We start from the raw sequence: 23,108 nt of genomic DNA, 5'->3' as shown, positions 1-23,108 counted from the left end.
TGGCTCCTTTAATCCTAACATTTTCTCACCGTTATCTTTACTGCTCTTTTCATAAATTTTTAAAATTGCAATATAAAATTCTCAAGTCAGGTCTTACCTAAATCCACGTAACACTGAAAAAATGTGCCTCAATAACACAAGAATATTACAAAGTAAGCTCCTGCCGTCATTACACAGAGCCGGCTCTTCAAATTTGACACCCTAACTTATTAGTTGCCTATGCGTCAAAACACCATTTTTGTCATAATCTAAGGTCTTTTATCTCAGAGGAAAGACAGTAATGTCTGACTTTATGATAGTGTAAAAACTGAATTGCTTTAGTAAAATATGAAAATATTGGAGTCTCGGGGACATTTAAAATTTATTATAGGAGTAACATTTATTAGGTCTGTGTAAAATGAAAATATGGCTCCTCGGTGTGTGGCTTGGTTCGTTGAAGAATTAGTTTTGTTATGTTGCTCATTCTGATAGTTCGACATTAAATATCTATTATATTTTTGGTTCAAGGGGGGGGGGGGGGGGGGGTAAATTGGTGGAGGCGCCAATTTCATTAAACATTTCAAAATATTTTTTTTTTTTAATAGAGATATGAATTTTGTTTTGTGCACTATCATTACATACTACTTTGGGTTATATCATCCAGATCCAAAATTATTGCTATTAAAAGCAGATTGATTGATCAATATTTCCCCCAAGTTCCCCGAACAAAAAATATCGACCCTATTCTATTTCTATCTTCTATATTTTCAGTCGATCTTGAAACCCTGTGAACTCATAACATCGTCGAAACGAATTAAAAAAAGTCTTTGGCCGCCTTCTTTCAAAAGAATTTATTTAAATTTTTCGCGCGTAAACGCAATGACACAGCACCGAGCGTACCTTTCCCGTCTTAACCTTGACTAAACTGACAGGTGCTATGGCAACGTCCTTCTGTCTCCTTTCCACAACGACGTAACCGATTAAGCTATCTTTATCACCACGTCTAAACAAAAACACCGGATGGTTTGATTTTATAATGTGAACATGTGCAACTGACGAGTTTCTTAAGACCAAGAAAAACGGTTGAGTTCAGTTTTGTTCGTTAAAATTTGTTAATTTATTTGGTATTGTGTCCATTCGCGTGTAAACAATGTTCGATAATTGGTTTGGTACCCTCAAAAACCACACTAATAATTTCAGTGATTTGGTTAAAGAAAAGTCGAGAAAATTCGTGTCGAATATAAATTCCATGAAGTACGTTGCTAATAAACGAAAAACGACGTATTATACCGTTGCACCTCGCGAAGAAAACGATTATTTCGACAACGATTACCTGTCTCCTAGGGCTTATTCAATGACTACTTTTAGCATTGATTATAACTCTGTTAATGAGAATATGGAGTGGTTTCCATACGTGCCCCCATCATACGATGAAAACAACATAGTAGATAGATTTATTAAAGTCATTACAATAAACGATGACGCTCTTGATGTAAGACGATTCTTCTTTATCTAACTACAATATAACACTTCTGTTTTTTTTCCCAGAGACGAACCGACAGAGAAGAAATCCGACGTCGACTGGCCATGGGCTCTGAAGACGACTACTATACAGACCGACCTGGAAGAAAACCCAGCTTGCAAGCCCGACTCCAGAGTGGAATGAATCTCCAAATTTGCTTCATGAATGAAACAGTTTCTGACAATGAAAGTCCAAGCTCAGATACTGAATGCCCCATGACTAATCCTAAGCAACCAAAGACTTCTCCAAAGAACCTCAATACTCATTCCCCTTATCAAGAAAAAATACCACTCCCACCCACCAGACCTGCAACTTTGCCTATTGGCCAACCATTATTACAACCTATTACTCAACCCATGACTGAGACTGATTTCTTTGCTAGACAAGCGAGGTTACAAACTGAAGCTAGAATGGCGTTGGCACAAGCTAAAGAAATGGCTCGAATGCAGATGGAGATTGAAAGGCAGAGACAGAAGAAGAGTCCCATTACTGAAATGGTGAGGAACAGTTTGGAGAAAGTGGGAATTCCTTTTCCAGAGGAGAAGAGGAGGTTGTCACGACAAATTTTGACGGAAATGAATGTGGCGCAACTTCAAGTGATTGTTAATGATCTCCATACTCAAATTGAGACCCTCAATGAGAATTTAGTCAAGTTCTTGATGGACAGGGATGACCTGCATATGGAACAGGATTCCATGCTGGTGGATATTGAAGACTTGACAAGATATTTGTAAGTATAGTTCAATATTTTTAATAAATAATAGGGATATCTTAAAGCATATTGATAATGTTGATGGCCAAAAAAAATGGAGAAAAACTAAATTAAATTACAGCAGCGCCAACAATTAACTTTTTTAAACGCTTGCTGTTCTAAGGATTGAAATTTTACAAAAAAAACAATGTTTATCAGGCTTTCAACCAGAACAAATAAATACACGCACTCAAAATTACCTTCCGTTTTATCCATTTGTTGATTACTCTGACCGCGGATTAATGCATTCATTTTTTAAATTATGTACAAACGTTACATGTAAATTACATTTATCAGAACATCTAAATAACTTCATTTTTCACCAAAAACATATTTTAGTAGCTCTACTTCTCATTTGAATAATGAATCAAATTAATTCCGCTCATTTCCCTCAATTATTAAAATAAAAAATGTATGACCCTATCGAAGAAATGGAGATAATTTATGGTTGTTTAATAAACAATAGCTTTTATTATCAAGGTTGAGTTCAAAAAACTTGCGATGTGTAAATAATTCTAAAGGAATTACGTTTTCAGAGGTGCAAAGGAGCAAGTTTTCAAAGAACAGACGTTGACTCCAGCCCAAAACAACAACATCCCGCCCCCTTCGCCAGCCCCTTCTTCGCCACTAGCTGCTGCTTTAAATAGTAGCGTAAAACCCCATCTACATAGGATAGCAAATCTCGTTAAAAAATAACAAGATCATTTAGTACTCCACTACAATTTGTATTGTAAATAGTTTTTCATTGTGGTTTGTGTTCTGGCCATCAAGCTTCAACATGTAGACTAGGAAGTTGATTTGAATTGAACAACGTAAGTTAATACGTAAATTTGGAATTTACTAGCGTTTTATCCAGTGTGTAAAGATGACGTCTTACTCGTTATTTTTGTAATCATTTCTAGTTGTTTATTTTTATACTTTGACATATCAAGTAGTTTATTTGAAAATATTCTCATATCGTCACGTAAGTGTACATAACTACATAATTTTATGTAGATGTTGAGCTTATAACTGTATGATATGGTTGTGTTCCTTGAAGTTTCAAAAATAGTTACAAGCTATTTGAATTTATGATAATAGAGACAATATCAATTTTGCATGAGACTTTAAGTCAACTGAATCTCAAGTTGTATTGGTAGTACTTAGTTTTCTCGTATTTGTACTTGAAAACTTGTGGTCCAGTTTATCATCATTATCAGTCATCTTCTCTTAGACACCAACTGTAACATAAATTGACTGAAGCTTTTTCTGTAAATATGAAATTCATGTAGACTTAATCTATCTCTTTAAAGATAAAACCGCTTGAAAGTTTGGTGGATATTTTCATTTTTTTGAAGAGGTAGACTTGCCATGTGTAGATATTATAGAATTATTCGAAATAGCTTCACGGATGTAAACCTAATTTAATAATTTAAATTATTCTTGATAATTTTCTATGCGAGTATATGTCAATGTGCCATAACAATGTTACGTTTGCACAGCACATATTTCATTTCCTTTGAAGACTGCACTTGTATCCAAAGACAACTTAACCTATGTAAATTGTTTCTTGGGAAAAAAGAAATGATTATCGAATGTTATTTATTGTAATACTAAAACTCAATCATTGTGAATACAAAAAGCTTAAATAAACTACTCATAAAACTCGTCATTTCTTTATCACTCTTCACCTATATACAAAAAGTCTTCGCGCTTATGAATAAATATAAATATGTACACACTTAAGGAATTACATTTAAAGAGAGGTCTTTATTGATAGAAAAATAGTAACTTATCTCCTCTGGTTTCCACCACCTCCCAACATCATCGCAATCCTTATAAAGATATTCAAAGTATCCATATAGATCGAAATTGCCCTGAAAATAACATTGAAAACAAATAACAAAACTAGTCTCCAACTTACGCATTAATAGGGTCGTAGTTCCTAGCTCCGTATAATTTTGGAGATGGTGGGTAACTCTCAGCTTGCTTCACAATCCTCTGCGTATCATACAACAAAAACGCAGAGAACAGAAGCAAACCTCCATAAACCGAAATCGAATATAATCCCGCTCCTAATGCCGTCGTTGGCGGTAAGAAGGCGCTCCCAATCGAAGAAGCAAAAACTAACCCAAGTCCCATTGCCAAAGGAGCCCCCATATTCAAGAATTTCTCGCTAGGAGCGCAAACAGCTACTGTGCTCAAACCACCGACCACACCAGCTGTCAGCCATGCAGCTCTGATCAACAATGGACCACCTAAGAAGCACATGGGGGCCAACACAGCGCCCATGGTACCTGCGTGGAGGATCCAGGCTGCTTGTTTCGCCCCGAAGCCCTCGTTGTATTCAATTCCTTGGCAGAGCATTGCTGTGCCCATTATAGCCCCAAGTGTAATGACAATGCCCTAAATTATTTGTGTTATTGAAAATTGATTACTGGTGAGGAATTACCATGAAGCCGTTTCTTGTTACTAGGTTCATGATTGCGGGACTACGGAAGGCTGCCATGGCGCTGGCTGCTGTAATAGCAATGGAGCTCCCAAAGTACATGTACGTTGATTTAATGCGCTCTTTAACGTATTGGGGCCACAAACTGAAAGATATTTTTTTAAAATAAGAAAAAAATCGCAAAATTTCCATGCAAAAAAGCGGTTTTAAAAACGTGAAGTTTCTGTACACAATGGAATTTTACCCTTACAGCCGTAATTACCGCTAATAAATCCAATAATAAAACACAATAGCATTACTCACACTGATCTGTCCATCAGTCCTACATCTTTAGACAATCCAAGGCCGTAATAGCACAGGGCCCCCAAACCAAGCGCTGCGCCCCCAGCAACGGCGCCTCGACCAAGATTGAATGCTAAAAACCCACTTGTCTATCTCCTTACACTAAAAACCCAAAATCTTACCTGTTTCCCCAGCTGGGGCCATCGCCTTTTCCTTAAGAGTTTGTCTCCTTGCTGTCCTTGTAGCTGCATCGCGGCCTTCACTTGCATAAGAACGCACCAACGATTGTCTCGGTAACTGTCTTAGGACTGCTGCTTTGAACACTGGAGCCCGGCAAACCAGTCTTGCTGCTAGTAGTGAAGCCATGTCTGTAAACTAAAAGCAACTGATGCACCAAGACTCGTGCTAAGGTGAATAAACAATTGCACCCGGAAAGTTCCAGAACATGTATGGGTTAAAAAATGTGACGCAATATTTCGAAACTAAAAATGTACTAACTTTGGTGTTCTAGAAAACGGGAGTCGAGAGTGAGCACTGCACAATTTTGAAATGAATGAAGATTTCCGAAACACTGATTTTTACCTTTTCAGATGTTTTTTAACAATTTTGACAGTTGACAAGTGACGTTTAATGCTCATGCGCCAAGGTGATGTGTTTACATCAAACGGCCTTGAGAAGGCTAGGACAGGACCGTACCAGGGAAGTTGTTCAAAAACCAGCATCATTAAAATACAAGTAATTATTGTAACGTATATAAAATCATCGTTAACACAATTAAATGTTCTAAGATAATAGTAATAGGAGTGAACACAACATAGTTCAAATGGCCAACGTGGAGACTTAAAATATTAATGGAATAACATGTTTTAAAATCAACTATCCTTGGAACACTTTATACTGTGTGTTTTCATGTAGTCTGCAGCTATTTCGAACAACCAGTCGCTCTCAACTGTTGATAATGATCTTAGGTAACATTTTGATGTGTGCACAACTTCAGTAAACAACACAAAATGAGGTTGCTGTCCATGTAGGACTGAACTGGGATGAATCGAAACAACCTGTCTTTTATCCAGCTAAAAAAAACAATGAAGCTAATAACACAATGATTAAAATATAATTACAGTAATGTACTGCCGGTCCCTGTGAAGCTCAGCTACATTCATAAACAGCCCCGTTAAGAGACATTTCCTCACTTGGTCCATCTGGCTCCCACATGACGAAATCGTCATCCCACTTTTTCTACAGATGTCTTCAAGTTGAGATCTAACTTCCCTAGCTTGCAGTATATTCCTCATATTAATATAATGCTCATGGCACCAGCTTCTAGTATGTTGTCCAACATTACTAAACTCCCTATAAATATTCAAAAGCGTAATGTGGTCGCCATAGCCTGAAAAGAACTTCTGCCGCACGTTGTGTGCTTGCTCTCTTTTATTGGGAGGACTGAGCAGTATAGATTCAATGCTCATCAAAGAAACAATAGTTAAAACTTCTTCCAAGCAGCCAAAATTCTGAGCTGACAGCAATATTTTACTAAACCTAGGATCTAGAGGAAATTTCACCATTTTCTCCCCTACCGATGTTAACGCAGTTGATTCAACACTTTCCACAGCCCCTAACAACTTTAACTGATCAAAAGCCGCAGTTACTGCCTCTTCTGGAGGTTTATCCATGAAATCAAAGTAGAGAGCATGTATATCTAATGCTAGAAGTTGTAAAGCGACTGAGCTTAAATTCGCGCGTTGGATCTCAGGAATTGTTGATTTCTGCATCATCTCAAACTGAGATCGCGTATATAGCCTGTAACAACTGCCCTCAGACTCGCGCCCTGCTCGCCCTGTTCTCTGCCAAGCTTGTTCTTGAGAGATTCTCTGCACTTTAAGCAGCTCCAGACCAGTAGCCGGATGGTAAGTTCTAGAAACTTATTTTAAGAGCAAGATAAACAAAGAGACAACAGTACCTAGCCTTCACCATGCCACAATCAATTATGTATTTGACTCCAGTGATTGTAACACTGGTTTCTGCAATGTTGGTGCTAACAATAACTTTTCTCATGTTTTCCGGTGAAGGATTGAAGACACTCATTTGTTGGGACGACGGCTGAGCGGCGTATAAAGTGCACACTCGGATGGGGGGGCCCTCAACTTCCGGATCTTTTCCTAGGACTCTTATCTGGTGAGCCACAGCTTCTATTTCTTCCTGTCCAGTTAAGAATATTAACACGTCATGACTGAAAAATGCGTGATAAATTAATTTTTTGAAAAATAAGAAAATACTTTGCTGGGGCCTCTCTGTGGATCTTGAAGAAGGTAGCGACACAGGCAGTTTGATAATCGTCATGGGGTTTAATGGTATAGAATACATTGACAGGGTAGGTTCTACCTTCAAGATAAACAGCCTGGCAGTCATTAAAATATTTGGAGAAGTGATCAACATCCATGGTAGCTGACATGATTATAATCTAAAAAAAAATTAATTTCATGTTCAACAGAAAACTTCAGTTACCTTTAAAGGAGGCAAACTCTTCGCTTCTCTGACTTTTTGAGCATTTTTAACAATACCAAACAATACATCTGTGTGTATGGTCCTTTCATGAGCTTCATCTAAGATAATAACTGTGTATTCCATGAGTAAACTATCAAACATTGCTTCTCTCAACATCATCCCATCAGTTAGATATTTGATTTTTGTTTTTTTAGACGTGACATCCTCAAATCGAACTGTATACCCAATGGTGTCCCCTACAACTTGCTACAAAAATAATTAAATATAACTGAAATGTTTTATTTGTGTACCCCATTTCCATATTCCAGTGCTACTCTGGTTGCAATACTGACGGCAGCAACTCTTCTAGGTTGCGTAATACCAATTCGTCCCTCATTTTGAAGCTTAGCTGCATTTATATACTGAGGAATTTGTGTGGTTTTCCCACTTCCTGTTTCTCCCAAAATTATTAAAGTGTTGTGTCTTCTAATAAGATCCAACAACTTGTTTTTCTTATCATAGACTGGTAGCTTGGTTCGTTGCTCTTGAATACTTATTTTAAACTTGCTGCCACCGTTCATGTAGCCCGATTTGTTTAATTCATTGTCATTCAGTTTTATCTTTTTTGGAGATGAAGGTCCATTTTTCTTATTAAAGAGTATTGGAGTGGGTTTTGGTTTCACTTTGAATTTAGAGAGGTTTATCTTGTTGTTTCCTAATAAATTATATTTGGAATCCATGTTCCGATTCTAGGTTATACACGTGCGATGACAATTGTCACTGAATTTGATTAAAATCGACGTAACTCACAAAAAAAGATGGCACAGTCCACTTATGAGCGCCGGTAGTTTTTGTTAAGTTCACACATTATGAAATTGTGGAATGTATAGTTTTTACAATTTAGAATAAAAATCATAACATAACCTATCGAGTTTTTATTTTGACAGTTTGGGGTGGGAAGTGACTCCAGTTCCTTCAGTAAAAATTCTAGTTTTCTATTTTTATTTTTATCTTCTGGATAAGATGGCAGCACTGACAGTAATCTAACATGGCGTTTGAACGATGATTAATAGCAGAATAATTAAAAATGGCCGCTTGAACTCTGGGGAGTAAATATGAACCTTTTGCGGTGGTTTGGTTAATAATTTCGAGTGTGTGGTAGTTATTTGTGCTTCTTATGATTTCGAAGAACATCAAGGAAGTCTTCCATGTATCTCTAATGCTCAGGCAAGTCACCTATGTACTTTCTCCATACAAAGAAAGTTCCTAAAGCCTCGTTCAAATGACCAGTGATTTGACAGTTCAAAAGGCTTCCAAAATTTCGGCAAACGTAATAATAACCAAGTCAGAGTTATGTCCCATTCAGAAAGTGTCTCCTTACATTTACCTCATTCATTAACTAGCCCCCCTGTGGTTTCTTGTTTTAGCTGTCATTTTATTTGTTGCAGGTCTAAGAAATCACTCCACCATTTACTTACTTCCTAGTGAATGGTCAGTTCAACAGCTAAAAGTTAGCTACTATAGCCATTACCATGGATTTAATACAAGACGAAGATCGACGGAGGAGGCTAGGCCTTCTCCAAGATAGGATTCAAAATCCTCGAGGAATTGCCAATATTGACTCTCTTTTGGATACTGTGCAGGCACTCCATACAGACTGCGACTATCCAGCCATGAGGAAAATCAAAAACATTGAAATGTATTTAAATAGATGTGAGTAATACTGTTTATTAAAATAGTCTGACACAGCTGACAGACCAATAATTGCTCATTAGAATTACTCTTTTATCAATTTTCTTTATCTAAGTGTAATTGCAGAGATAACTGAAGTATTTACAAACGTAAAACCCGTAAATCGACAAATTTATCGTTGTTTTGATAATTTGCGTCAATATTTGTCAAAAGAAATGTAGGAGTTATTTCAAACAAATTACCAGTAATTAATAATTTAAATTCATTATTCAAGACTTTCACGCAGAATTTGACATATTTACATGTTGTTGAGATAACTGTCACTTTTTTGTGTCAAATAAAAACTCACCTTTGAAATTCTGAATTCTGACGCTTGACTTTGATCAAAAGAAGCATTTTTTGTTTCTGTCATCAGTTTTGATATTATAAAATAATGAAATCGAATTTCTGTTAAAAAACCCTCATAGAAACCCTCATCAGCAGAAATTCTTAAAAAATTACAAAAGTTTACAATTCATTTAAACAATTAAATTACTTGATAAAAGAGTTTTTCTTCAATCAGAGACGTAACTTGAATCTCTACATTTTGATTTGATGCCATAAGCATTAATTCGTTTGTTGCTGTGTCTAACTTTTCATCGCTCTAACATTTGTCCTTTTGCTTGACTGAACCGTCTCTCTTTAGATGGTGACTTTGCAAACGAAGTCGTCCATCTGCGAATGAAAACGGACGACTTTGAACATATCAAAGTAATAGGACGAGGAGCTTTCGGCAAAGTTCAGTTAGTGAGACATAAATACACCAGACAAGTATACGCCATGAAACGACTAAGTAAAGCAGATTTGATCAAACGATCAGACTCGGCTTTCTTTTGGGAAGAACGACATATCATGGCACACGCTCAATCGGAATGGATAGTCCAGCTCCACTTTGCTTTTCAAGACGCTAAGCATCTCTACATGGTCATGGATTACATGCCAGGCGGTGACATTGTGAATTTAATGTCGAACTATGATATCCCAGAAAAATGGGCAAAGTTTTATACCATGGAAGTGGTACTTGCTTTAGATGTGATCCATTCTATGGGTTTTGTCCATAGAGATGTTAAACCAGATAATATGCTCTTGGATAAGTACGGCCATTTAAAACTGGCGGATTTTGGGACGTGTATGCGAATGGATGAAGATGGTCTTGTCAGGTCAAATAACGTGGTCGGGACTCCTGACTATATCTCCCCGGAAGTGCTGCAAAGTCACGGAAAAGGGATTTATGGGCGTGAATGTGATTGGTGGTCGGTAGGAATTTTTCTTTACGAAATGTTGGTGGGAGAGACTCCGTTCTACGCGGATAGTTTACTGGGTACTTACAATAAAATTATGTATCACGAAAACAATCTTACGTTTCCTGAAGAAGTGGAAATTTCAGAAGAGGCTATTTCTTTAATACAGGGTTTATTATGTGATAGAACTAAACGTTTAGGGAGAAATAACGTCGATGAGATCAAGAAGCATCCATTTTTCAATAACGATCAATGGACTTTTGATAATTTGAGAAACTCGGCTCCGCCTGTAGTACCTGAGTTAACTGGAGATGACGACACCAGCAATTTTGACGACTACGAAAAAGAAGAAACGTCCGAAGAGGTGTTTCCAGTGCCAAATAGCTTCATAGGAAACCATTTACCATTCATAGGCTTTACTTATAATTCGGATTATCAACTGTTATCCGACAAACGAAGTGATATTGTAGATAGTGGTAAAACAAATCATCTCAACGACAAAGACGCCAATGCTCAAGTTTACAAACTGCAACAACTGCTAGACCAAGAAAAAAACACCGTAGAAGAGTTAGAAACGAAACAACGAATATTAATTGCTCAAATTAGTGGCTTAGCTCAACGTGAGGCGGAAGTCCGAGAAGAAGCTTCTAAATATGAGAAAGAGTTGACTATCCTAAAACACAACTTTAAGGAAATTCAACGCAAAGCTGAAAATGAGCACGAAGCGAGAAAGAAAACAGAGAAGAACTTAACAGACATCAAGAGGACCTTAGAGGAAGAGCAAAACCGACGAACTCGCGAAATGAACAACAACCAACAACACAACGACAAAATAAACATCCTAGAAAAGCAAGTAAACGAAATGCAGGAAAAACTCAAAGTCGAAACGGAGAATTGCCAGAGGTTACGCAAACAAACTACAGAGCTCACAATGGCAAAATCAACTTATGAACAAAAAGCCACCGAGTACCAAGCGATGTTACAAACTCTACAAGCTCAACGGGACAGCTTACAAGCGGAAGTTGCAACTTTGCAAGGACAAGTCACTCAGGAGCTTGCAGCGAGGAAGCAAACTTCAGAAGAGTACTCAGATTTGAAAAGCAAATTTCAAAATGTAGACGCAGAGTTGGAGAGGAGTAGGCAGCGAGAAAGGAAAATAATAGCTGATAATACACAATTGGCTGAGAGGGTTTCTAGTTTAGAAAAAGAAAATGCAGGTTTGTGTCTTGAAGTGAAGGCAGCTCAAAATAGGTATCAACAAGAAGTCAGGGCACATGAAGAAACGGAAAGGAGCAGAATGTTGAACAAAGAAGAGGCCAATCTGGAAGTTGTTAAAGGTGGGTGCTTATCAAAGTTTGCATGGTATTGATGTTTGTGTCTTTTCATGCAGAACTAATGGATAGAATTATTAAGGGTATGACTTAGTTTGAGCCTGCGTCAAATCACTTTGACTAAAGAAAATAATAGTACTTAGTCAAAGTGATTTGTAGCACTGACATACTTTCAATCACTTTATTTTAAATTTCCTCGGATTATCATCTCAATGAGGTGCCGATACCCATTCATCCTAGAGTAGTATAAACTGTTTTTAATTGCACAATAAAAATGTTAGTGGTGTTTATATTAACTCTTCCAGCTTTAAAAATATATAGCACTGATCACTCCGCATAAACCAAACCGATGATTAATGAAACCACATTTATTTTTAGCTCTCCAAACTAAACTAAATGAAGAAAAAAGCGCTCGGCAGAAAGCCGACTTGAACTCCCAAGAAAAAGAGAGGCAAATCTCCATGCTATCTGTAGACTACCGGCAAATCCAGCAAAGACTCCAGAAGCTGGAAGGCGAACATCGCCAAGAAATGGAAAAAGTTAAAGCTTTTCAAGGTCAGATCGACCAAGAACAGCAAAAGAAAACAATTCTTCAGTCTGAAATGGGTCAGTACATCTCCGAGGTTGCTAAACTGAAAGCTCGAGAATCTCAGCTTGCCATCGACATGAGCCAATTACAAGAAGCCAAGAAAAAGTTAGAAGAAGACCTATTCAAAACCAAACAAGATCGGCAAATGGAATCTCTTCAAATGAAAGAGTTACAGGACTCTCTTGAAACTGAACAATACTTCGCCACGTTGTACAAAACACAGACGAATGAATTGAGAGAAGAACTGGAAGAAAAGACGAAGATCAATAAAGAGTTTGAAGAAGAATGCGTTTCGTTGAAACATCAATGTCAGATCGCTATTGCAAGAGCGGATTCGGAAGCATTGCGGCGATCGATAGCGGAAGAAACCGTCGCGGATCTCGAGAAAGAGAAGACGATGAAAGAACTTGAACTGAAGGATCTTTTAGCGAAACATCGAAGCGAAATCAACTCGAAAGAAGTCATTCTTAACACGCTAAAAGATCGAGAAATGGAGTTGAAGAAGATAAATGAACATCTGTCGAAGGAAAAAGAAGATCTTACTAGGCAGATGAAGCAAATACAAGAGGAATTCAGCAAGAAGTCCGGTAACAACGAAGATATCGAGAAGTTGAGGAGCAAGTTAGCCACGGAATCGTTGTTGAAACAACAGGCGGTGAACAAACTCCACGAGATCTTGAACAGGAAGGATCTGAGAGAAACAAAGGGCAAGAGCAAGATTTCCAATTCTGACCTAAGAAGGAAAGAGAAGGATTTGAAGAAACTGCAACAAGAGCTCAGTCAGGAGAAGGATAAATACAATCAGACCATCAGTAGTTACCAAATGCGCATACAAGAACTCACGGTAAGACTATTAAATGCGTTTTCGTAAATTACAATTTTTTATTTTTAGGCGCAATACAACGACGAAGTAACTTCCAAGCAGAGGCTTCAAATGGAGTTGGACAGCAAAGACTCGGAGATTGAACAACTTCAAATGAAACTCTCAACGCTAAACAGCGAGACGGCTTCGTTGAGCTCCGCTGATAATGAAGGGGATGATCTAAATCCAGACTCGGTGTTTGAAGGCTGGCTGTCGATACCTTCGAAACAGAACATCAAACGACACGGATGGAAGAAACAGTTTGTTGTGGTATCAAGTCGGAAGATTATCTTTTACAATTCGGAAAATGACAAGCAAAATACGGATCCTGTGATTGTTCTTGATCTCTGGTAACATCTGGTTTTGGTTAAGGTTAAAGGATTGATCGTGTTGTTTTAGCAAAGTGTTTCACGTACGTTCGGTAACGCAAGGTGATGTAATTAGGGCAGATTCCAAAGATATCCCTAGGATATTCCAGTTGTTGTATGCTGGGGAAGGCGAAGCCAGGAAAGCTGAAGAGCAAACCAACTCATTTGACACCAGTTCAATGCGGAGTCTTGAAGATAAACCTGGTACAACCATTCATAAGGGTCACGAGTTCCTAAATATTTCCTACCATATGCCTACAACGTGTGAAGTTTGTCCCAAGCCCATGTGGAATATGTTTAGACCTCCTCCTGCGTTAGAGTGCAGAAGTGAGTGTGGTATTATTGTTTGTTTTGTCGTGACTTTGTGGTTTTAGGATGTAGAATAAAGATCCATAAAGATCATTTGGAAAAGAAAGAAGACACTGTACCTCCGTGCAAACTACATTATGACCCTTCATATGCCAAAGAACTTCTCCTACTTGCTAATTCAATAGATGATCAGAAGCAGTGGGTGCATAGATTAAGCCGAAAAATACAGAAATGTGGATTCAAAGCCAACAATTCTAATGCCATAGATTCTGCTAAGATATCTCCTAGGTGAGTTAACGTAGTGTTGGGCATGCATTTGGTATGCGAAGCTATCGGTATTTTTATGATTTTGTACATTTTTTACGCTTATAAATTCTGCATATTATTTTTATTGGTTTTTATATTTAATAACACCTGATACACGTTGGATGTATTTATTCCATTTTGATACAGTAGTTTGGTATTTTTTATAAAAACTCTCTTCACATGTGAGATGTGGAATACTCATTTTATTTGCTTCTTCGCCAAGTATATCTCGAATCTAGAAATTTTGCATGCTTGGCTTGTATACTAATATTTTCCTATAAAATATGACTGTATTTTATTAGCCATGTTATCAATAAATTTTACAAAGTTGACACTTGTTTTTGTTCACATTCTAACACTGCTTTTCACTTGCTTGAGGGTCTGTTTGAGGTTGAGGTTATCATCTAGAGCTTCTACTAAGTGTTTCTTCTACATTAACAGGGAGTCAACCCGTTCTAGTTTGAAGCCATACTTGAATATCCAACAACGATCTGCAACTCTGCCTGCTAATTCTTCAATGAGTGGCAAATGACGTTTAAGTTTTAAATTACGTTAACAACTCTGCTTCCATCACTAAAATTCTGATACAGTTTATCGTTAATCTCTTTCCACATCACTGTATCAAACATTTTTAAAGTTTCTCAAAGTTTATTTTTGTGGCACTAAACTTTAAAATGTTTAACATTATTATAAGAACGTTTCAACATCAAGTTGGTTGCTAATGCTAAATCTGTGACGCTGTACTAATTTATTCTGTAAAGGTGCTAATTCAAATTTTGTAAATTTTTTAATCAGTGCTTGCGTTTTTTTGTTTGACGTGACATTCCTCTCAGTACAGTCATAAACTTTTCTATTTAATTGTATATTTTTGTTGTGTTTTTTTAGATTGTACAAATTATTTCAAGCCAAGTTTCCTGTATAATTGTCTATTAATCTACTTTTATTTCTATTTTTTCTATTATGAAATTGTGCCTTAAACATTCATTTGTGGCTACTACTATTGTATTAGCTACACAAATTTTTATTTCGGCATTTTAAACAGTAGATTAAACATTTTGCCTTATGTATTATAAAATGTAAACCAAATGGACAATGAATAAATTGTTCTTATTTATTGACTATTGTTTTTATTTAAAAACACTGTATAACGACTGTCTTTATTAAACATAAATATAAAGATAAATATTTAAAACAACCCAACTCGTTTTTTCAGTTCCTGTTGCTTCCAACGAGGCAGTTTTTCAAATTCTAAGTAAGTCATTTTCAGAATGGACACGAAGTCATCGTGAGTCAAATGTAACTGCAAAGAAAAAGCGTTAAAAAAGAAAAAAAAAATAGCTGTCAGAAGTGGGATTCGAACCCACGCCCTCAGAGAGGACCAGAACGCTCATTCAACCTGCATTGCAGGCAAGGAAACCTTGAGTCTGGCGCCTTAGACCGCTCGGCCATCCTGACATGGTCTCATTTTAAGCCAACAAGCTTAAAAAGGACACATTTGTTCCACATAAGATATTTTTAGTAATATCGATAAGATTATCGATTTTGTTAATTTTTTTTACGAAAAATGCACACCTTTATGTTGCCTCAATAAATTGTAACATATTGCGTCATTTTTTACTATTTTTCATAATCATTCTTTTTAAAAAAAGTAGCATGAAGAAAAAGAAATGAAAACGTAACAAAATTAAAAGCAAAACACAATTAGTATGACTAATACACGGCATATTAAACGTGAAGAGTTTAAATGAGTTTTTATTTCTCAGGCGAAGTTGTAAACCCAAATTATTCTAAATCCACCTTTGAATTAACTTTTTACCTCTTTATTCAAAGGATCCACTCTTGCAGGCAGTTTATCATTCGGTTCCTTAAGAATATTAATCGGATATTTATCATATTGATCAAAATCGCTATGTCCTGATGTCTTCTGCTGGTACCCATTAATTTCCTTGCCATTTGTCGTGGCGTTCTTCATCTCTATTTCTTGTCGCTTCTTTCCGAAAGATTTATATCCCTAAATAAAATTTTGTACTGCATTCAAGCGATCTAAACTCATACCAACCTTCCAAAGTTTCTTATTCCAAGACGGAAAGAACCCGATAAAAGTGGGTGACTCACATCCTTGATTGATTAATATGATTGGTATATTTATGTCTCTACCGCACGGATCTAAAAAAGCCAATAAAAGATCAATCGTGCAGAAAACACGTTCGAACCTGTTTGCAGATATTCCAGCGCCGTCGGTACACTTTGTCTTTGGTCTTCTTTAGAACTCAAATTCCCGATCCACAGATAAAGAACGTTAAAAAAGTCTAACAGCATCACGTTTTCCGGAAGTAGATCACTCTGACTGAAGAAGAGTATTTCTTCAGCTGTAATAACAGTATTTTATTTTTGTTGGTACCACAGACACATACCTCTAAGTACTCCGTTTATTTTCAAGCAGTGAAAAAGTCTCGGAGGTCGTACATCACCATCAACCCTCACTAATTGTGTGGTATGTAACGTTTTTCCCCCTAACATATCGAAGAATTCTGATTTTTCCTTCCCTTCTAGAATCAACTCGAAGTCTTTCCCAGCAAAAAGTTTCGCCATTTCTCTTTGATCTCCTGTTGAATAGTGTCCACACCACACAAAAGCATGTTTCCCACGCTTAAGAACATAACAGTAGTTTGAGTTGAGATGTGAAGCTCTGGGGTGAATTTGTACGGCCTTGCTGCTTGCAACTGTTGAGCCAAAGACGTGAAGGAAATACTGGAGAGGATGTTTAAGATTGCGGCCGGACTCTGCAAGCTCAGTTCTATGATTGTTTCAATGTGAATTTTACGCACCATCGAAGTCCGTTCCTTTCCCTTTAAACACAATCAACTTTCCTTTGAATAACTGCAAGAAATGTGCGGGTTCTCGTCCTTGGATTATCCTAGCTTGAAATCCTAGACCTCCTAACTCTTCATCGATTTCATTCACCTTTAGGTTAGCATAAGTTATTTCTTCTTGCGTGGCATGCGATCCCTGTGGTTGAGAAATATAGTACTTTCTCCACACTCGAGTGCACAAGAACTTACCAGCCAGTAATAAAGTAAATGTCGTTCTTCCGCCGATGTCTGATAGCTGTACAAGACAATATAACAATCGCCACTGAAAAAGAAACCGTGACGATCTTTAGGAACTTCAACAATATTGTGTTGTTTGACCCTGTATAAAGTTACAGTTCCAGAGCCATCATCAACGAGTTGAGTCTCCGCCGCTAAGCTGGGACGCTCTTCCATGGTTACAGAGTCGAATTTAGAAACCAGAACTGCTGGTTTTACTGAAACAGAACGTGGGGTTTTGGGTTTTGGTTTTTGGTCACAGTGACGTACCTCGACCAGAAGCTTTCGTGTCGTCTTTCCAGAAAGAAAACAACATCTTAAATTCCGTGGGTTCGCACCCATCTACGACTCTTGTAACTTTCGTGTTGTTAGGGTACTTCTTTTTCTTCACGAAGCCTCGAGCGTTTCGCAAAGCTTCTCCACGTTCTTTTTCGCTGGCTCTTTTTCCAACCCACACCCAAATTCCGTTGAGTTCTTGGTCGACAATGAAGACTTCCTGCAATGTGTGTTAGATGTGATAACACGCGTGTGTGATTCTTACGTCCGCTTCTAGGTCGCTTTGACTTAAAGGACCACTTTTCACTTCCGCCACTCTGTATTTTCCATTATTCTCTGAACATTTATACAGGCGGATGTTGTTGGATCTTTGGCAAGAGATCTGAGAGTCCGACTCGTTTTCCGGTAAGACGTGACGTTTATCTAGTGGTAAGAATTTGTTCCACTCTTTTTTCTCGTCGTCTTGTAAAGTCTTCTCATAACCATCGTCAACGAAACAGATATTGGGAACTTTATGCAGTTCTTTCGTCTCTAAAGCGAGCTGAAAATCATAAGAAGCGTTATTGTATTATACAGTTTCACGGTAGTCGATCATCGAAATCTAACAGTTCTTTCCGACAGTTTTATGCATTATCGTGATGGGAACTTGAACTTACTTTAGACGCATTAAGTTTTTCTGCAGCGTCAGCAGCTCTGCCGACCCAAACAAATAGAATATTCGGAGTGTGTAAAAGGAAAATATCCGCGCTGTTGAACTTGTCCCAAGAGACATCATCCATTTGAATAACAATGGGACTGCACTTTCCTTTTATTTTGTACAGCTTAGGTAATGTCAACAGTGAGAATTCCGCGGTTAATATTCTGCAAAATCATGTCAAACTCTCGCAGGATGTAATTTAAAAAAATTACTTTAATCCGTTTTTAAAGTAACTCTTAAACCTTGGACTTTCATTTCCTTGCGTTTCACGATGTTGTGTTGCTGTTCCATTGAGGAAATTATCCAATTCTACCGTTTTGTAAGCGGCGACACCGGATTTGTCCGGGGTGGTAGCGGCACCAAGCCAGAAGTGGACGTGATATTCAAGAGCGACGCCTTTCACATCTCGAGACTAAAAGAATTAAACGCAAAAAAAAAGAAGTTATTGGTCTTACCACTGAGTCTACACCAACAGGTTGACCGGCGATGGAAGAAGCGTAGATTATGTAAGAGTCGGTGTCGTACAATGTGCCGTATTGGTCTTTTGGAACTGCTATAACGCTCATGTTCTGCAAAAAAGTTTAGTTGGAAGAAAGTAAAATATTTGAGACGTGCCTCTATGCGCCATATTAGAAAGGCGATTGATGATTTGTTGATTTTACGGAATGCTGTGTCTATTGGGTTGGTAATAATTCCATTGGTATACGTGTCGTCCTGGAAATTATAGAGTAATGTGAGACGTTGTCGTGATGGGAAATGAGGAGAAATCGACATAATTGTATGAAAAAAGGTAAAAATGTAAAATGTCGAAGACATGCATAGACAATTTTGTCTTGAAATCGTACCATTAGATTAGAAAATTATGAGCGAATTTTGGGACGGACTTGTTTTTTTTTGGGTAAATTAATAGCGAGCAAAAAACTGTTCAACATTTTTAATTGAAGCCCGTCAAATTGAAAAATTGTAGAAGAAACAACATCTGCCAAAAACACAAATTTTAGAATTTTTTTAATCCATCAGTTTCAAGATTGAAGATCGAATAAAATGTGTAATAATTTTCCAATATTTTAGCTTATACCCTAATTCTGGTAAATTTAACGCTATAACATTAATATTTAAGGGTTTTTTACTTTATTAAAACTTGTCTCAAATTTTCAAAATTATGGAAGTAAAACAGCTAATTTTCGAATTTATAGTAGTTCTGGCGCTGTGACAATGATATTTAGCCATTTATTGAATTCAGGATATAGAAGACCAGATTTCTAGCAAAAAAGGACAAGAAAAACAATGACCAAAACTTCATATTTCTGTTAGTCGTGGTTCCGGACTAATGGCGAAAGTTTCGGAAAAAAAATCAACCGAAGCACTTTTAAATAACTATTTTTGATACAAGTATAAAATACAGTTTTTGAAGACTAATAGTTGTTTACGGACGAGGCGTGGCCGCGTACGGAATAAAAGATGAGTTCACAAAAAGTTTATAACGTGTGTTGTAAACAACATTTTTAAGTTAAAGCACCCAAAAACACGAAATAGTGCGCTTCGGAACATCGTTATCGTTACAGGTTGTTCAAAATAAACATAAAAAATTGACGTTTTTATTTGATAAAATTCAGAATCCTGAAAAAATTACCGAAAACGCGAAGAAAATTGTGTACTTACGACTCTAACAATTTACACTGATGTTATTAGATCAAATAAAGTTGTTTAATTATTATTATATTGAACCATTCATGCTTTATTAGTTGTCACGGCAAATTTTTAGAATCGACTCCGGAAAAGCCTTGTTCTAGGGACTTAAATGTAAAATAGCACTTTTTAGGAGAGTATACTAAAAACATTTTTTTAACTGAGATTTTGAAAACTAACAGTTTTTTCAAACTCAATATATAAATAATTAATTAATTAAATTAGATAAATTTCTAGAGGTGCTTGGCTGTTCATGCATTACTCAAGCAATTGTGTAACTGTACTTACTATTTCAAAATAAACAAAAAAATACAAAGTGTGTTTTTTAAGAAATTGTGTCTTTAAAACTGTCTAATTAGCATTTCAAACTCGTGCTCAGCTTACCATTATCACTAAAGTGCTAAAGAAGATATTACTATCACTATTTAAACAGAATTTTACTCCTTTTCAAAAGTTCAATAAAGTTTAAAAAAAAACTAATATATTTTTTAATAATCTTGTCGAAATTGAGTGAGAATTTTATTCATAGAAAGAGACTTTTCAGTGTGGCGTATCTATTTAAATGGAATTAATTTCAAAATTGCCACACTTAACACATTCAATTTGGCCCTTTTTAACTAACAAACAATAAAATTTAAATAAAATCTCTGTCAATCATCCCACACCACCCACAAGATAAACCTACGTAGTCGCTCTGCTGCAATTCAATAATTTGCATTTTGCCGAATCTTCTTCCACTTCACTCAAACACTACACAATAACTTCTTGCATGTTCTGTCTTCCAGTAAAATTTCGATATTATTTGCTGCGGTTATAATTTTACTTCACGTCTTGACATAGAATGCGGACAACAACCGGCAAATCGCAAGTTTCTTCAAGATCTTTGAAGTGAGTGACCCCCTCCTATTCATCCGTTCAAACCCGACTTTTACAAAACGGTCTAATAGTTAACATTTTGTTAATAACGATCAAATTTTCTTCAACAATCGATAATTCGTCTCGTCAAAATAATTGGCGTGACTATTTTTTATCGGGAGCTCACTTTTTATCCGGGGAATTAGTTCCGCACGCTGGGCGCTTGGACCCTGAAGAATTTTGACCAATGCGAGAAATTAGAGTTAGTGGTAGTAGAATTTATTATGATTTATCATCTTTGTGGTGTGATAATAATTATTAATTATTTCGCCATAAGACTGCCAGCGTAAAATACACAGGACCTTGGGTTTTGAACGTTTGATTGATTAATGGTTGGCACTGCTGCATTATTCTTACAATTAGTTAGCGTTTTTCATGAGTAAGTACCGTAATTTGGTCCACTCAAATGGCACAGCAATCATTTTTGTTGTAATTAACTTTTAATTCTGGTTTCATTTATTTCAAAATTTAGAACGCTATAATCAGTTGTAGCAGTACCAGCAATCATCTTTTTCCAATTTTTGAGCCTCATAAAAGGTAACGGAACCATAACAAACTAATTAAATAAAATCTCCACAGATTGATACTTTTTGTGCAAGAAGAATACGCTGTGTTTTTAACTCTAATTATGCTTTTACATGCAAAGAGGTCTTGTTATAGTTAATTACAGCACCTTTTTAAGGTTGGTTAAGTTTTAATAACTTACGGAAGTCATCTTCCGTGATTCCTTCATAATTGCCTGCGACACACTGGAAGCAATTCACTAATTAACACTAGCAGCAGCCGCGGTATTATAAAGAGAGCGATGGTAATGTAAATAAAAAGTGCCCTTGCATATGCCAATATGGGATTTAGAAGTCAGTTTTGGATTTTTCCGCCCATGGGTTTGTTTGTAAATGACTTTCGGAAACAACTAAACTTTGTTTCCGAGCTTTTAAAGAACGGAAATACGCACTGTTGCTTCGATTGTTTGGCAATATAGGATGATGCATTGTGATGATTTCACATTTCACTGCTTTACAGTAGATGAATGGAAAAACTTAGTCAACACAATTTTCTTTTGCACAATGAATTGTTTTGTAAAGTTGTTTGTTGACGAAGCTGAGTGTTTTCTGATAACTTGAGAGGATTCATTAGCGCGGCTGCGTTTAATTAATAAACTAGAAAAAGAGGTTTGTGTTAGAACCAGTAAAATTGGTTTTATCGTTTTATATTACCTCTGCAGCATGTTCAATAAACTCACCGTTATTTCAGTTATACAGATTACCACTCTTCCATGACAAACTATATGTCTTCATTTTGAAAGAGTAGGTTACAGAGCTTTGTACAACTCATAAAACACATGTCGCCACCGATTTGAGGATAAAAAATTGAAAGAGTTCTGTTAGTATCGAACTATTTCCTGCAGTTGCTTCAGACTGTGGAGAAAACTTCAAGACAATTTCTCGCTAGATTACATTGACACCAATGGTTTCATTTATGGTCTCTAAATGTAATAAATAACGATTATGACACTCTCTTGACTAACAGAATGTTGATATAAATTTTACAGCATGTAAGCTATTGTATGGACATTAGTTTTTACTGCGAGAAATGTCGGCTGAGAGTGATAAAAGACTACTTTTTCTAGAACAGGTTTATATGCAATGAATATTTTATTTTCTTTCGGGTCTAGAAGACTTGAATTACAACGTGTACAATGATTTTATTAACTCCTTTGATGGATGTGAAAACATTTCGCTTTTTATAGTTTTGCGATTTTGCTCTTTAATTTCTTCATACAGAAGATACGTGTTGTGCTTTCTGTAATGTTGCTTTTCTTTGTGGTCGTCAGGCTGCAGATGAGGAAATGAGATTACTATTATTCATGGATTTATGAGGCTATAAAGAACTAAGTGAATTAGTTTAAATTGAAAATAAACTCTGAAAATAGATTCTTACATTCGTTACATAAAACTAATTTATTTGTTACAAATTCCCCGTTTTTAGACACTGATTCTAGACATCCCAGATTCTTTTGAAATTTTGAGATGTTTTCTTCTCATTTTTTTCGGGATTTTAGTGCTGTTTCTTCAATTATTTTTATGATTTGGCATAGCATTTAAGCAGTACCTACACTACAGTATATGCGGAAGCATTGAAACCACTATAATTACAGATTTTAGTCCAAATAGTAAAATTTTTCTGTTTGTCTTTAAAGTCAATTTAAAAACACTGTTTTTCTACTCTTGACATTGAAATAACTGATTTTGACATTGA

The 23,108-nt window shown here is 36.5% G+C and overlaps 5 protein-coding genes and 1 non-coding gene across 12 annotated transcripts in view; 2 read left to right on the top strand and 4 right to left on the bottom strand.

Moving 5' to 3' along the window:
* Schip1 (Schwannomin interacting protein 1) overlaps positions 1–3,903 on the top strand; it is an 85,780-nt gene extending 81,877 nt beyond the window's left edge. For all 3 annotated transcript variants that reach the window (XM_088036113.1, XM_088036114.1, XM_088036112.1), the window contains 2 exons: positions 1,528–2,231; positions 2,789–3,903. In XM_088036113.1, the coding sequence (XP_087892239.1) occupies positions 1,528–2,231; positions 2,789–2,948 (864 nt within the window). In that variant the 3' untranslated portion in view covers positions 2,949–3,903. The remainder of the gene's footprint in view (positions 1–1,527; positions 2,232–2,788) is intronic.
* On the bottom strand, positions 3,817–5,634 carry LOC148175081 (growth hormone-inducible transmembrane protein-like). Of its 2 annotated transcripts, none has more exons than XM_088036123.1 (6): positions 5,545–5,634; positions 5,145–5,337; positions 4,984–5,095; positions 4,684–4,825; positions 4,156–4,637; positions 3,817–4,108 (listed from the first exon to the last, which is right to left on the bottom strand). In XM_088036123.1, exons 2-6 carry the CDS (start codon positions 5,326–5,328, stop codon positions 4,024–4,026), a joined length of 1,005 nt encoding a protein of 334 aa, XP_087892249.1. In that variant the 5' UTR covers positions 5,329–5,337; positions 5,545–5,634; the 3' UTR covers positions 3,817–4,023. The 2 variants fall into 2 exon arrangements, with proteins under 2 accessions (XP_087892249.1, XP_087892248.1); XM_088036122.1 differs by having other exon boundaries at positions 5,461–5,597.
* Positions 5,635–5,700: 66 nt separating this feature from the next.
* On the bottom strand, positions 5,701–8,192 carry ath (ATP-dependent RNA helicase DHX33). The gene is made up of 6 exons (XM_088036121.1): positions 7,758–8,192; positions 7,468–7,713; positions 7,239–7,423; positions 6,923–7,192; positions 6,084–6,876; positions 5,701–6,035 (listed from the first exon to the last, which is right to left on the bottom strand). Exons 1-6 carry the CDS (start codon positions 8,184–8,186, stop codon positions 5,835–5,837), a joined length of 2,124 nt encoding a protein of 707 aa, XP_087892247.1. The 5' UTR covers positions 8,187–8,192; the 3' UTR covers positions 5,701–5,834.
* A 786-nt stretch (positions 8,193–8,978) lies between these two features.
* Positions 8,979–15,301, top strand: Rok (Rho associated coiled-coil containing protein kinase). The gene is made up of 7 exons (XM_088036111.1): positions 8,979–9,159; positions 9,824–11,755; positions 12,128–13,182; positions 13,231–13,550; positions 13,600–13,895; positions 13,943–14,165; positions 14,625–15,301. The coding sequence occupies exons 1-7, from the start codon at positions 8,979–8,981 to the stop codon at positions 14,713–14,715; spliced, it is 4,098 nt and encodes a 1,365-aa protein (XP_087892237.1). The 3' UTR covers positions 14,716–15,301.
* On the bottom strand, positions 15,288–21,897 carry qua (villin like protein quail). Of its 4 annotated transcripts, none has more exons than XM_088036120.1 (14): positions 21,805–21,897; positions 18,861–18,959; positions 18,701–18,814; positions 18,458–18,657; positions 18,205–18,409; positions 17,814–18,089; positions 17,543–17,768; positions 17,246–17,490; positions 17,012–17,192; positions 16,598–16,966; positions 16,397–16,552; positions 16,243–16,349; positions 16,000–16,194; positions 15,288–15,483 (listed from the first exon to the last, which is right to left on the bottom strand). In XM_088036120.1, the coding sequence occupies exons 3-14, from the start codon at positions 18,809–18,811 to the stop codon at positions 15,370–15,372; spliced, it is 2,385 nt and encodes a 794-aa protein (XP_087892246.1). In that variant the 5' UTR covers positions 18,812–18,814; positions 18,861–18,959; positions 21,805–21,897; the 3' UTR covers positions 15,288–15,369. The 4 variants fall into 4 exon arrangements, with proteins under 4 accessions (XP_087892246.1, XP_087892245.1, XP_087892244.1 ...); XM_088036119.1 differs by lacking the exon at positions 21,805–21,897 and adding an exon at positions 21,523–21,766; XM_088036118.1 differs by lacking the exon at positions 21,805–21,897 and adding an exon at positions 21,556–21,766.
* Positions 15,523–15,638, bottom strand: TRNAL-CAA (transfer RNA leucine (anticodon CAA)). Its single transcript has 2 exons — positions 15,601–15,638; positions 15,523–15,567 (listed from the first exon to the last, which is right to left on the bottom strand). It is a non-coding gene; the product is annotated as a tRNA-Leu (tRNA).
* Positions 21,898–23,108: the final 1,211 nt, after the last annotated feature.

Source organism: Gnatocerus cornutus, chromosome 5 (assembly GCF_029298725.1).
Source record: "Gnatocerus cornutus isolate USDA-ARS CGAHR chromosome 5, icGnaCorn1.1, whole genome shotgun sequence".
Taxonomy (NCBI): domain Eukaryota; kingdom Metazoa; phylum Arthropoda; class Insecta; order Coleoptera; family Tenebrionidae; genus Gnatocerus; species Gnatocerus cornutus.
Note: the sequence above shows the minus strand (reverse complement) of the source record. Positions and strands in the feature narration are given on the sequence as shown.